The 14,479-nt window shown below is 37.9% G+C and overlaps 1 protein-coding gene across 4 annotated transcripts in view; it reads left to right on the top strand.

Moving 5' to 3' along the window:
* Positions 1-4,491, top strand: part of JPH1 (junctophilin 1) — a 106,990-nt gene extending 102,499 nt beyond the window's left edge. The window contains exons 5-7 of one of the 4 annotated variants that reach the window (XR_011170699.1): positions 1,780-1,875; positions 2,056-2,812; positions 3,814-4,491. Coding sequence is in view for 3 of the 4 variants with exons in the window: in XM_069100138.1 (XP_068956239.1) it covers positions 1,780-1,860 (81 nt within the window). In the remaining variant the exon portion in view is untranslated. Of the gene's footprint in view, positions 1-1,779; positions 1,876-2,055 lie in introns of all 4 variants that reach the window. The other 3 variants (XM_069100138.1, XM_069100137.1, XM_069100136.1) reach the window with 3 other exon arrangements.
* The last annotated feature ends 9,988 nt before the right edge of the window (positions 4,492-14,479 follow it).

Genomic DNA, 14,479 nt, shown 5'->3' with positions numbered 1-14,479 from the left:
AATTGTCAGGAATTTTTAAATTTTAGTTTATTTATTTTGTTATATTTTAAATTCTGAAATGTCTCCCTCCCTCCTCACCCTGCAACTAGAGAAGGCCACCATTTAACACAGATTTATAAATATATGTAAAATTATACTATGTGTACTTCTGTTTATCACTTCTTCCTCTGGAGGTAGATAGTAGTTCCCTTCATAGATCTTTTATAGTTGATTTGAGTATTTGTAGTACTCAGAATAACTTGGTTGTTCACAATTATTCTTTGAACAATATTGCTTTTACTGTATACAACGTTCTCTTGGTTCTGCTCATTTCATTCTTTATTGTTTAATACAATTGTTTTCATGTTTTTCTAAAATCAGTTTGCTCATTATTTCTTACAGCACAATAGTATTCCATCACAATCATATACCACAACTTGTTTAGCTATTCCCCAGTTAATGGGCATCCCCTCAATTTCTAGTTTTTTGCCACCACAAAAAGAGCTGCTATAAATATTTTAGAATACCTTGGGAAACAGGTCTAATACCTAGGTATTGCTGGGTCAAAGAGTGTACACAGTTTAATATCTCGTTGGGCATAATTCCAGATTGCTCTCCAAAATGGTTGGATCAGTTCATAGTTCCGCCAATAATGTATTAATGTTCCAATTTTCCACTCCAGCATTTATCATTTTCCTCTTCTGTCATTTTAGGCAATCTGATAGGTATAAGATGATATCTCAAAGTTCTTTTAATTTACATTTCTCTAATCAATAATAATTTAGAGCATTTTTCATATGACTATAGCTTTAATTACATCACTGAAAAGCTGCCTATTCATATCCTTTGACCACTTATCAATTGGTGAATGATTCATCTTCTTATAATTTGACAAATATATATTTGAGATATGAGATCTTTATTTGAGAAACTTTTTATAAAAGTTTTTTTCCCCAAATTTTCTATTTTCCTTCTAATCTTGTCTACCTTGATCTTATTTGCACAAAAAAACTTTAATGTAGTCAACATTTTCCATTTTCTGAATCTTAGTGCTTTCTATTTCTTATTTATTCATAAATTCTTATCCTATTCATAAGTCTAACAGGGAATGTGTTCCATGTTGTTCTAGTTTTCTATCATGTATTTTTTAAATATAGCGTCTATCAAACTGGCCTGGGGCATATAGACTTGAGAAAATATATGTAAAAAGTATTATTTCCTGTGTGTGTATATGTACATATGTATGTATATTTACTTTAAAAAGGGGTGGTATCCAAAAAGGTAAGAGAAATGGAATTTCATTTTAGCTTTCTCTAACTTCTTATTATTTAAATATTTGGTACAGAGCAGGGATTCTCAACGTTTTTTGTGTCATGGACCCCTTTAACAGTCTGGCAAAGCCTGTATACTCCCTCTCAGAATAATGTTTTTAAATGCATAAAACAATTCATAGGATTGCAAAGACCAATAACATTGAAGTAATTATACAAATTTTTTTTGCCTTTTTTTGTGGAGGGGAGAGGGCAGAGCAATTGGGATTAAGTGACTTGCCCAAGGTCACATGGTTAGTAAGTGTTTAGTGTCTGAGGCTGGATTTGAACTCAGGTCCTCCTGACTCCGGGGGTGGTACTCTATTCACTGTACCACCTAGCCTCCCCTGTACAAATTTTTTAAAAGTAAGTTTATGGACCTCATGTCAAAAAAAAAAAACCTTTTGTTGTAGCTTTTACTTAACCTAACGACATTCATGAGAAAACAAATCAATATTAAAAAGTAATATTTATTTTGTTTTATTTTCAGGGTCCTAATTCAGTCATGATTGTCCTGGTCATGCTGTTGAATATTGGGTTAGCCATTCTTTTTGTTCACTTTCTAACTTGATTGGAATTAGGAAAGGTAAGACTAGTATCATTTTCATGTAAACTCACAAGACATAATAGTTTCAATTCCCTTATTCAAATTTATAATCACAATTTTTTTTGTTTTGTTTTTGTTTTGTTTTTGTTTCCTTTTTTTAATATTTCTGTAATGTTCTTTATTTTCATTTTGGCTATGCCTGAATGTGATTCAACGTAGCTACTTACTGATATCACTGTTTTGACCCTTCAGCGAAGTCATGACAGCTAGTGGAATTAGCCCACAGTTCTCTGCAGTAGTGTCATCAGCCTTTTAAATGGCAACACACCAGTCATGCTCAGACACAGGGAAGGAGGCTTGGAATTAGAATGGGATCGCAAGAGAGATATCTGAGACTTGGAAAATTCAGCCAGAGGACCTGTGCAGTTCCCTTGGGGATGGTTTGTGGCTTTGGGGTCCTCTGAAGGCTGAAGCAAGCAGCTATGTTGGAGAGCAAAACTTAATCATTTTTTTTTATTTAAAAAGCAAAAGCCAAACAAAACACCAAATCTGCCGCTGCAGCCCCCAACCGGTGAAGTGCATTGGCTACTCCATCTGTCCTAGCAGAGTGTGACTAAACTGGAAATGTATGGAGCTGCACTTTTTGTTGATGGAAGCTAACAGCTGCCTTACTGTTTTACCATCTGACGTTTTTAGTAGGGAGCTGGGGAAAGGACTGCCAGAGGAATGCGGTCAGAGGATACTGTTGCTGTGGAAGTGACTCCAACATTCACTCCTTTCTCATTAGAAGAAATAGTTAGCAGCATCACTCACCAGTCTTATGCCATTACCTGCTGCTTTTAACTTCTCCTGTGGTGTTCTGGGAGATTACATTTTCTTTTGCTTGTGCATGACTGTTCATTTTGCTGTTGATTTAAATTTGATAATTAATGGTGTGAAGTCCTGGCTAGTGAAAATGTCATTGGTGCATCTTGAGGTAAATGCAAAACAGAAATCTAGTATACATGTGTATTTGGATGGACAGGCAAAGCTCTTCATGACATTCATTTTCCTAAACTGGTAAAACTGTTTTCTCTTCCATGTTGATTGGGCAGAGTCTGGAAGCACTATTATGTCTTCCTGAGTAGTCACTAGGTTTTACATACTTGTGTCAGTACCACACTGAATTACTTATGGAACATGGAGGCTCTTTGGGGTGATATTCTTAAATGGGTAGCTAGACTACAAAAGGATTCTGAGAAATAGAATCAAGGCTTTGCATGGTTTGGGGATTTTTTTTCTTTTATTTTTTTAGTGCCTTCATGTTAATAGTGATAGGTGTTCAAAGGATTCAGTTTCATCACTGACATGCCCTATAAGTAAATAATCTTGTTAGAGGCCAGTTCCAATGAAAATGAAGCTAAAATGCTAATAATAACTATTATTGGGGGGAGAGATAGACTAATTTTGTGTTGAATACATTCAGGTAGAGCATATTAATTTGTTTTTAAAATCACTGCTTATCAAATTTATGCTGTTCCTGTTTTTTTAAAGACCATATGTAATTTTGTTTCAAGTTTAAAAGCCTTAGAAATTTTCATTTGGGGTATTTGTTTTTTGTGATATTTATTATTATATGAGCTGCATTTATTTTGTGATGTTAAACTGTAATTACTATATCCTTTATTATTAAAAGCATGCATATTTACTTGCAGAAACTGTATGTAGGATGCTTGTCCTCAAAGTAAACATTTTTGTTATTTAAAAAATAAATTGGAGGAAGAGACTTCTGTCTCTTTATTTCAAATATTTCATAATTTGCAGTTTGGTAAATATTTTGTAAACCCTTTTCATTTTGTGCACGATAGAACAAGAATTATTTCCAACTTGTATGCTGCCTTTTCAGGGCAGCACTTACAGTAACATAGGTGAGGACTTAATGCTTTGTCTCCTGAGCCAGCTAACTGCAGGGTAGTAACCCAGTGGTGTTTTTTGCAGAAGTACAGTATGTTGAGAATCCTGTGTGTGACCAGTATGGAATCAAGAAGAAAGCAGAAAGAGAGCAAATGAAAATTGCAACCTGTGTATTTATTTTTTTAAAAAATCATACTTTTACTTTGATATTTAGGAAGCAACATTTTTAAACTAAAAAATGTTTGTCTCTATATAAATCTTGGTACTAGAGGTCACTGCTCCTTCCTGTCCCACTCCATGTCTCCTTACTGGGAAAACTGATTTTTTAACTGAAATATTTAATTCTTATTAAATGTTTATTTAAAGTACTTAATGCTTTGGAAATAATGAGTAACAGATAACTTCAGAAAATGTTTATAAAGTAAGCATGGTGGTTCCATTTATAAATATATGTATGATTTCTAAGCTTTTTTAAAAACAAAGCTCAAACAGAAATTGTTGGTATTTTTCTAAAATGTGCACAAGCTGTATTTTACATGAAAGGCTATTTATAATGGGTTGTTATACTGTACACTACATTTTGGACAGCACATGAAGTCTGCCAATGTACTTAATATGTCACTTTGTTTATTTAAAGTTTCTTGCTGTGAAAGAACTCTTTACCTATGAGTTCCTTTATTTATAGTCCTGGACCCCAAAATGTATAATGTACAGTTTTCACAACTGTATTTGCTCTAATAAAAAAAGTTGGTTATTAATAAAGTTGTAGGTGGGTTTCCTTTGTGTTTAAATTAATCTTGTACAGCATGTACTTTTCTGTTGTTGACATTGCCAATGAAAATTTAAGAGTAGAAATTAAAATGGATCAAAGCAGTCCAATGTCAGAAGTTTCCCATCACATTATTTATTTCTTCATTTCTGCCACCTTCCCCTTTAAAAAAAAACACAATCATTTTAAATGCTAAATATAAAATTTTATCTAACACTTTCAAAAATTGGATTACTGCCTTATCAAGGGAATTTACTTTTACATTTAAAGAACTCTCTAAGTTAGTATAAACTTCTCTCCTACATAATAACCTTTCAGTTAATTAAAGTTGATTCAGCTATTTTGCTCCTTTTCTTAATGCCCAAAATAAATTAGTATGTTACCATAGTCTCCGAGTGCCTAAGCTGATAAGTGGCAATTTAGACACCTTTGGAAGCCCAATTAACTCTCAGGTTACTGAGTCTCCTTGAGTTTTAAGCTCCCTTTTGAGCCCAGAATGTTGCTGCTGGGTTAAGATTAACCTGACATGTAAGTATGCTTAAGCAACTAAAAGGTCCCTCTGCCACCAAATAGCTTCTCCATTTTCTTTTCCAAAATAACTACCTACAATTTCCATATTAGTTACTCCTTTGGGTAAAAGGATTAAAGGTCCCTATTAAGGTGTTTGAGTCATTATCACAACTAAGAAAAGTACCTGATCTTTAGCAGACTAATTAATTTTTTTTTAATGAAAAAAAGGTTTAACTTTTCATGGAAGGTGGCAAAGACCCATAGTATGGAAGGGCAGACTGCTTATGCACATGATTACCATTGTGGAGAAAGGGGCTTGAAAAAACTAAGAGCCACACAAAGATCTGTGGAAGCCTGGGCCCAAAAGAAAAAGAGAACAGCTTTATCGCAGGTCGTAATGGGCTCCCACTGAACCAGGTGCCAGAATATATAAGCACACATAGCTTTGGAGAATCTGAAAGATTCCTCACAGCCCATTTCTAGTAAATGATTTCTGATGGCATGAAAAAAATTGGATTTGTCCATGGTCACACAGCTGGTTCAGTGTCCCAGGCAGGATTTGAGCCCAGGAAGTAGCTAGGTGGTGCATTGAATAGAGAACTGGACCTAGAATTAGGAAAATCTGAGTTCAAATACTGACTCAGATACTTACCACTTCTGTGACTATGGGCAAGTTGCTTAACTTCTATCTGCCTCAGATACCTATCTATAAAATGGAAGTAATAATAGAACCTTCCTCCCAGGATTGTTATAAGGATCAAATGAAGTAACATTTGTAAAGTGTTTTGCAAAATTAAAAGCAATATATAAATGTGAGCTGTTGTTATCTTTATTGCCTGACTTCAAGTCCAGTATTCCAACCACTATGTCACATGAGTTAATAAAGTACTCTTACTATTTTTCTGGCATAGGTCTCCTTATCCTAAAAATCTGCTCAATCCCACTGCTCCCATACCTCTCCTCTCGTGCCACGTACACAGTGATGAAGAGTCTCCAACCCTGTGGCAGTTCACTGTGAATCACAAAATTTGACATCTCCATCCTGGCCCAACCCAGTAATATGGCTGTCTGTGACTTTCAGCTTGTGTAATATGTGAAGAGCACTCTGAACTCCAAATAGAAAGGCCTGCTTTGCAGTCCCAAAATCTGTCAGTATATAAAGTATTCCCTCCCCAACCTTTTAAATCAATCATTTCAATAATGTAAATTGAGTTAATAACCCATCCGAATGGTTACATAAGAAGGAATGAATGCAGGCATTTCAACACAGTATCCGCCCCTTTCTTTAATCTTATCCCTGCTCTATGCTAACAAATGTACTGGGGTGGGAGACAGGAGAGAAGAGTGAATAGGGAGAATGTGATATAAAGGAAAAAGTATAAATTAAAAGTATTTTTTTAAGATCATTGTCAGACCCCTCTGTAGATCCAGGTCACAGGCTTTCTCATGACTTATTAAATCATTTTGAAAGTTTCTATATGTACTATATACATACATACATACATATACACATATCATCTACAGTATACTATATACATATATACAGACACACACATGTATGATATAATACAGTATGTTTGCAGAGAGAGAAAAAGAGTGTATGTATGAAATCACTGACTGTCCAAACTTCTGATGGAGAGCATCCCTGCGAGGCAGCTGGTTCTCAGATGACAAGCACATAAGCTTTCCCAGAAGTGTAGAAACTGTCAGAACTTGCACTTCCCTGTAATTTATTGCCTTCAAGAACCCAGAGACACTCCCATGTCTTGATGAAGCGCTGGATTTTAGTAGAGCTTTAATGCAGGGTAGTATCCCCCCCCAAAAAAAAAAAAAACCATAAAGCAAAGCACAAAAAACTTTCAAAGTTCCTTAGAGCATATCAAAAAGCACGCGTGTTCACTGGCGCATCTGTCATAATTGGTTCAGAAATTTAGACCATTCATTATGGATGCTAGGTATAAACATTAATGCCTGTTACGAAAGCAGCATGATAGAAAGATATAATTAGGGAATATGAGAAATGAGTCTGACAAAGGCCTGCCACATTGTATCCTTAGCGACAAGAACTGGATTACCAATAAGTGTACAACCTAGAAAGATAAACACTAGTACAGAGAAATGTATTAATAGGCTTACTCAGCCATTGTGTTTAATCAGAGGAATTATGAAACAGATAAATGGCTTTGACTTTAGAGAAATGAAAACATGCCTAATGAGAAAATGAAGGCACACCAGGGTAGCACAATGTCCAAAGATGTTCCAAGAACTAAGCATACAGTCTCACTAATGATGGCTTGAAGCTCTGTGGTTGATGCAAGAATGATGAGAAATAAGACTATTTCCTGAGGTGCCATATGAACAGCTGAATCGTTCGTTACAAATTCTGCATCATCCTAAACCTGTGGGCTTTTTCTTAACAAGTAACAGGTAAAAGAAGCTTTTTAAAATCTAACTGTATACTTCATTAGCTATTTAAGGGGTGTTTGGTTATTATAAAAATAATTCACATTTATGTATTGCTTTAAGGTTTACAAAACATTTTCTGTACATTGTTTTGCTTTATTCTCACAACAACCATATGAAGTAGGTGCTGTTATTATCCCTCTTTTGCAGGGGAGGAAACTAGGGTTGGGGGAGGGAAAAAATGACATACCAAGTGTCAAAAAGTTGGTAACTGTCTGAGGTGGGATTTGAACCTGTCTTCCTGAGTCCAAGTTCAGTGTTGTTTCTACTGTGTCGTGCTAGTTAGGAAGAATGGGGAGCCACAGAATCCTAAAACATTCCCTCCTCTCCCCCAACTTTCCCCATAATAAACATGGAGATTCAGGTCACAGAAAACCTACATTTACCAAATCTTATTCCTTTTTCATCAGTCCCCCCGCCCCTACCAGAATATCCTACTTATCAAGCAAGTAATCAGTAACAGAAGTAGTATTCTGTGATGGATAAAGAGCTGACCTGGGAATCAGCAAGACCTAGGGTCTAGTCCCTCTGACACTGCTGTGTGATCCCAAACAATCTAACCTTTCAATGCCTAGTCAACTGTCTATGACTGAAAGTTGCAGAACAGGTATCATCTAGCTACATTGGCAGAGGGAGTTTCCTCATCTGGAGCACTCCACCAATGAAATCACAGGTCTGAAAAAAAAAAGAAAGAAAGCATCACGACCATAAGATGTACCCAGCGTTAGAGACCAAGCCATTGTGACTGCCAGGAATTAGGTAAGCTGAAAAATGAACGCTACCTCCCAGGTGTCAATGAGACAGCCATGTGCAGGAAGACAGTGTGTTTTCTGTGATGTTATTGCACCCAAGTTACACCTAATTTAAGATAGCTTGTCTAACAGACCTTTCCTTTCAAGTCTGACCATATTCTTCTTTAAGTATGCACCCTTTAATAATGATCTTATTTTTACCAGCCTGTTCTCAAATTCCCACATTTGCAAGCCTACACAGAACTCCCTCTGTCCATCTGTGTAGGCTGCTAGTGTGTTCAGTGTTCTGGTTAACAGATGAAAAACCATAGAAAATATGGAGGGACGTGTTATCAGTCTGCATGTATAGCTTTCATCCCATCCTGCCCAATTCCCTGTGAGACCAAGGACTAAAGGAAGCTTTGTTATCAGGAAAGGCTTAGTGATTGGCAGGAAGTAAGGGGGCTTTTAGGAAAACATCCTGCTGTAGCTCCTTGTGCCGGTAGTTATGGAACAGATGAAGGAAATCAACTCTCTGAGGAGGCTTTGGGTGGGCTCTGCATTGACTTACAAGTATAGATCATTAGCATTTTCACATTTAAGGTATATATCGGAAATTAATGAAAAATGTTACTCAAAGTTTCACTGCAAGTTGTCATCACTGGGCATCACTGAGGACATCACTAGGACTAGGGTACCCCTCTAAGGTCCTCCCAAAATATGATCCATACAGAGAAACAAGGTTACAAGGAAGTGGTCAATACCAAATTGGACTAATGTTGGTCATCCTAAAGCACTAACATATGGGTCACCTAAGGAGGGGAAAGTCTGAGAATTACTAAGGCGACAGCACAAAGATGTGTAGTGTTCTTTGACCTGGACTACAGCCTGGTCTTCTTGCCTATGAGGTGTGTTCTGTTCACTACCCAGTATCCCTCAAAGCATTCTGATCTTCTATTCTTTAAAGTAGAACTCTCTACTTAGGAAGGCTCTATTAGTTTTGCTAAGTTACTATGCATAATTCTACATACAATTTAAATTTTACCAAAAGCAATAAAATTACATTTCTTTAAAAACATTCCGTAACTGTCATTTCCCTATAAAAGCCATCCTGCTGGCTATTCTGACAGTTTGGAGCTTCATTATCTATAGAGGCATTTTCCATTTATATAATAGTGTCTCCTTGGGAAAAAAAGGAACTTGAAAAGGTTGCCTGAAACTTTTTGAACCACAGTTCTCACTTGTAAAAGGGAAAGTGTTTTGCTTGATTGCCTTTTTAAGGTTTTTTGGGGAGTTTTTTTTTTTTTTTTGCCTTTTGGAGGGCAATTGGGGTTAAGTAAGTTGCCCGAGGTTACACGGCTGGTTTTTTTGTGTTAAGTGGCTGAGGCCAGAACCGACCTGACTCCCGGGCTCTGGGGCTTTACTCACTGCACCACCTAGCCGCCCTGCCTTTTTAAGGTTTTAATTTTTTTTTATTGATGTCTTGTTTTTTCATCACCATTATTTCTAGATATGTCCCCATCCTCCTCCACTAACCAGAGAGCCATTCCTTGTACTAAAGAACAAAAAGAAGGAACAAAAAGCAATTCAACAAAACTAAACAACATAGCAACTATCTCACTCTATAGTTAATGTTCCACACCCATATTCCCCACCAGTCCTCCTACCACCATCTCTTCAAAGAAGATGGGGAGGTGTATTTACTCATACTTTCTCTGGGACCAAGCTTGATTATTATAATGTTTCATTTTCTTATGGTTGGGGTTTTTTGGGGGAGGGCTGTTAGTCTTTCCATGTACATTGTTGTGAACTAGGTGTTCTTTAAATATCCCTTCTAGTGCTAAATGAGGGGTGTTGTGACTTAGTGAATAGTGCTAGACCTGAAGTCAGGAAGATATACATTCAGATCTCATCTCTGATTCTAACTATGTGACCATGGATGGGCCAACCACTGAATCTCTCTGCACCTCAGTTTCCTCATCTGAAAAAAAATGGGATTAAAAATATCTGCAAGTACTTTACTCACTGAGCTGGTTGTGAAACTTCAGTGAGACAATGTGTGTGAAGTGAGATGTACATACAAATGTGCATATTTATATATGTACACAAGTGTGTGTGTGTGTGTGTGTGTGTGTGTGTGTGTGTGTGAGCTATTATAACTAGTCAATGGGACGACTGGGTGGGTAGGTGAAGATCAAGTTATCGTTAATACCTGTGAATGCTGAGTTTTCAGAGGGAACAGTCAAAAAACATTCCCCCTAAGTTCCTTCTATGTTTCAGGTACTATGCTAAGCTCTGGAGATACAAAAAGAGGCAAAAGACAGTCCCTGCCCTCAAGGAGCTCGCAATGGGATGCAAGACAGCAAGCAAACAAGATGTACAGATAAGCTGTACACAGGATAAGTAGGAAATATTCAACAGAGGGAGGGCACTAAAATGAAGAGGGGTTGGGAAAGGCTTCTTGTACAATATGGGGTTTTAGTTGAATGATACTTGAAGGAACCATAGAAGTAAAGGAAGCCAGGGGTCAGGAGAGCTTCCTAAAAGGTTTTAAGGAAAATCCAGGGTAGCTTGCCAGATGGAGCCCTGGGGGAAGGGCCAGAGGGGCCAATTGCTCATCCTCTCTTCATTCACCACCCATTCTTTAGGGGACACAGGATTTCTTTTGTGTTCTTCTTGGTTTGTTTCCTGTGTACTTGGAATAGGAGCCATTCAGTGGAACTTACAGATCAAGAATGAACTCTTGACAAAGTTTAATTTTAAATCTGAAGAGAATGTAAGGGAAACAGAAATGAACCAGAACCGATGATCTCATCCCAGGCCATATCTTAGATTTGGGGGCTTTTCTTTTTCTGTTCTCCCTCACTCAGGAAGGGACTTACTGGCACCCCAAAATTATTGTGGGTACAGCTCCTCTATTCCACTACTGCCCCCAATTCTTGACTAGGCTGCAGGATTTTTTTTTTCCTTTTTCCCCTTGACTTTATCCCAAAGATTGGAATTTTCTAAAACAGGCGTTAGTAGCACATAAGTTGGAAAATAATAAAATTCAAGTGACACCTAGAGAGGTTGTTGAGCACAAGAAGCTTAGCCTAAACTAGCCAAGTAACTCAGCAGATAGAACAGAAAGCTGTATTGTGGAGTCAGGGAGACCCAAATTTAAATCTTGCCTCAGCTACTTATAAGCTGTGTCACCTGGGGCAGGTCCCTTTATCTCTCTGTGCTTTATTCCTCATCTAGAAAATGAGGGGGTTGGACTAGATGCTCCTAAGGTCCCTTGGAGCTCTAATTCTATTACCACTGCGCCATCGTCAGTCATTCCTGAAGGAGAAAGTGAAGCTGATGACTTTGTGTGATCTGCCTCACTTAAATCCAATTCACTTGCAAGTCAAGACAACTGCCTTGTGATGTCATTGGTCCTCTTCAAGAACAAAGGACAAACAAAAAAAAAAATCTATTATCCTATAACTAACAAGCCCATTCCTCTTTGCCAGCATCTGGCCCGGTTGTCATGTGGCCTCTCCGTTTTTCCTTGTGAGAAACCCTGAATCTAAGAATTGGAATTGACCTCAGAGGCCATAGCATCCAATCCATTCCCTTGCCAGCTTCCCTGACTATTGATTACTCAGTGTCTTCATGAAGACTTCAAGTGAGAGAGAACTCACTACCTCCTGGGGTTGGAGGCAAGCAACCCATTCCAGTTTTGAATAGCTTTGATGGTTGGGAAGTATTGCTTACACATAACCTACTTAAATCTGCTCTCTGCCACTTCTTCTCATTTCCCCTAATTCTGTCAAGACTCAGGCAGAACCAGTAAGACCCTATGTACACAACTTGAAGTATTTTATGAAGCCACCAGTGTAAATAGAAATAAAGGAGAAGGCAGACAACTGCACAGTAACCACTAGTTTTTCTTCCATTACTGTTATGCAGTGAGGTGGTGCAGTGGATGGAGAGCTGGGCCTAGAGTCAGGAAGACTCATCTTCCTGCATTCAAATGTCACCTCAGATACTTACTAGCTGTATTATCCTGGGCAAGTCACTTAACCCTTATTGCCTCGGTTTCCTCAGCTGTCAAATGAACTGGAGAAGGAAATGATAAATCACTCCAGTATCTTTGCCAAGAAAACCTCAAATGGGGTCATGAAGAGTTGGATATGACTGAAAATGACCAAACAATAAATATGCCATTTTATCTAGATAGTAGAAAACTTGATCGAGGTAACTTAGAAACATTTTTGTGCCTAAAAGCCCTAAACTGGGAGTTGGAAGGCCTCGGTTCTAGTCCCAATAACACAATTTATTAATTTTAGCACCCTGCTTTACGTATGAGTCTGTTTCTTCATTTGTAAAACAAAAATTCCCATATTTCTTGTTTCCCAGGGATGTTGCCAGAATAGTGGGGAGAGGTAGAATGTTACCATGGAAATGACACTTAGTCCCTCTGGGTGTCAGATTCCTCATCTGTAAAATTAAGCTAGATGGTCTCAGAGGTTCCTTCCGTCTATAACCCTTATGAGAAGCACCCAGTGGTCTACAAAGATAGAACACGTCACCCCCTTCTTACTCATGAAGCTTCTGGATAACAAGACCACCAGGCCTTGTGCATGCTTGCCAGAATCTGCTCCCAGAACGCAGCAGTTCCCGCCTCTGGTCATGGAATACACCATCTCCTGCACATGCCTGATGCAAGGTGGGCTTCCAGATGTCTCTTAAGAGACAGTTAAGGATCATGAAGAAATCTTGACCCAACCTTGACCCTTCTATCTGCCTTCATCATCAGGCTTCACTGATACTCATTTCCCAATTGTTAGCATAAGCTCCACCCCCACTTCCTCCCACCTCCACTCTCTTTTATTTTGCCCATTCTGGTAATACTGAACACCTGAATATCGAAGAACTCAAATACCACCTGTTGGCTTCCTCATTTCCATTCTCAACCTTCCTCCAATGTCTCACTCCAGATCGTTCCACTCTTTCCTTCCATGGTGCCCTTCAGAAGTCAAGTTCCATAATTAACAAACTTCTTTTCATATTATACCAGTTCCTCTCTGATTTCTTCCATCTTCTGGTACTCACTAAGACCAAGGCTTTCTAGCTAACACTGCATCTCTGGTCATTCTTTCCAGTAGTTTCTCTCATTACCCTCCTATTCACTGGTCAGAATACTCCCCATTGCCACTTCTAGGCTTTCTCTCTATTACTATTTCTTTTGCTTGAGACAACTGTCTCCTCTAATCCACCTTCCCTTTAACACCTTCTCCCTTTCTCTTGTCCCCTTCCCCACATACTTCCCTGTTGAGTATGATAGATTTCTATGAGAGAGAGAGAGAGTATTGCTTCTTTGAACTAACTGCAATGAGAGATCCAAGTGTTGCCCATTACCCACACTTCAATTACCCCCACACCATAAAAATTCTTCCTCTTTTATGTGAGATAATTTCCCCAATTCTTCCTTTCCTTTCCCCCTTCTCTAACTACATCCCTCTTTCTCACCCCTTCATTTTTTTTAGATCATCCCAACATAATTGACTCATACCCATGCCCTGTGCCTATGTAGAATCCTGACTGCTCTAATAATGATAACGTTCTTAGGAGTTACCTGTATCATCTTCACATACAGGAATGTAAAAGGTATAATCCCTTGTGATTTCTTTTTTGTGTTTACCTTTTTATGCTTCTCTTGAGTCTTGAGTTTGAATGTCAAATTTTCTGTAACACTATAGTCTTCTCATCAGGAATATTCAGAAGTCCTTTATTTCACTAAATGCCCATTTTTTCACCTGAAGGATCATGGTCAGTTTTACTAGGTTGGTTATAATCCTAGCTCCTTTGCCCTCTGCTCCATAAACATGAAAGCTGCTAAATCTTATGTGATCCTGTCTCCACAATAGTTGAATGGTTTCTTTCTGGTTGCTTGCAATATTTTCTACTTGACCTGAGAGTTCTGGAATTTAGCTAAACTATTCCTGGGAGTTTTTATTGTGGGATCTTTTCCAGGAAGAGATGAGTGGATTCTTTCCCTTTCTATTTTACCCTCTGGATCTAAGATATTGGGGCAGTTTTTCTTTACAATTTCTTGAAATATGAGGTCTAGGTTTTTTCTTTGATCATGGTGTTTCTTGCTGTTATATGGAGTCATTAGCTTCCACTTACCCAATTCTGATTTTTAAGAAATTATTTTCTTTAGTGATCTTTTGTACCTCTTTTCCCATTTGACCAACTCTACTTTTTAAAGAGTTATTTTCTTCAATAAATTTTATGCCTCTTTTATTAT

The sequence above is a fragment of the Petaurus breviceps genome, unplaced genomic scaffold (genome assembly GCF_028583685.1).
Source record: "Petaurus breviceps papuanus isolate PSGF00001 unplaced genomic scaffold, PetGlider_PUasm1.0 38, whole genome shotgun sequence".
Taxonomy (NCBI): domain Eukaryota; kingdom Metazoa; phylum Chordata; class Mammalia; order Diprotodontia; family Petauridae; genus Petaurus; species Petaurus breviceps.
Note: the sequence above shows the minus strand (reverse complement) of the source record. Positions and strands in the feature narration are given on the sequence as shown.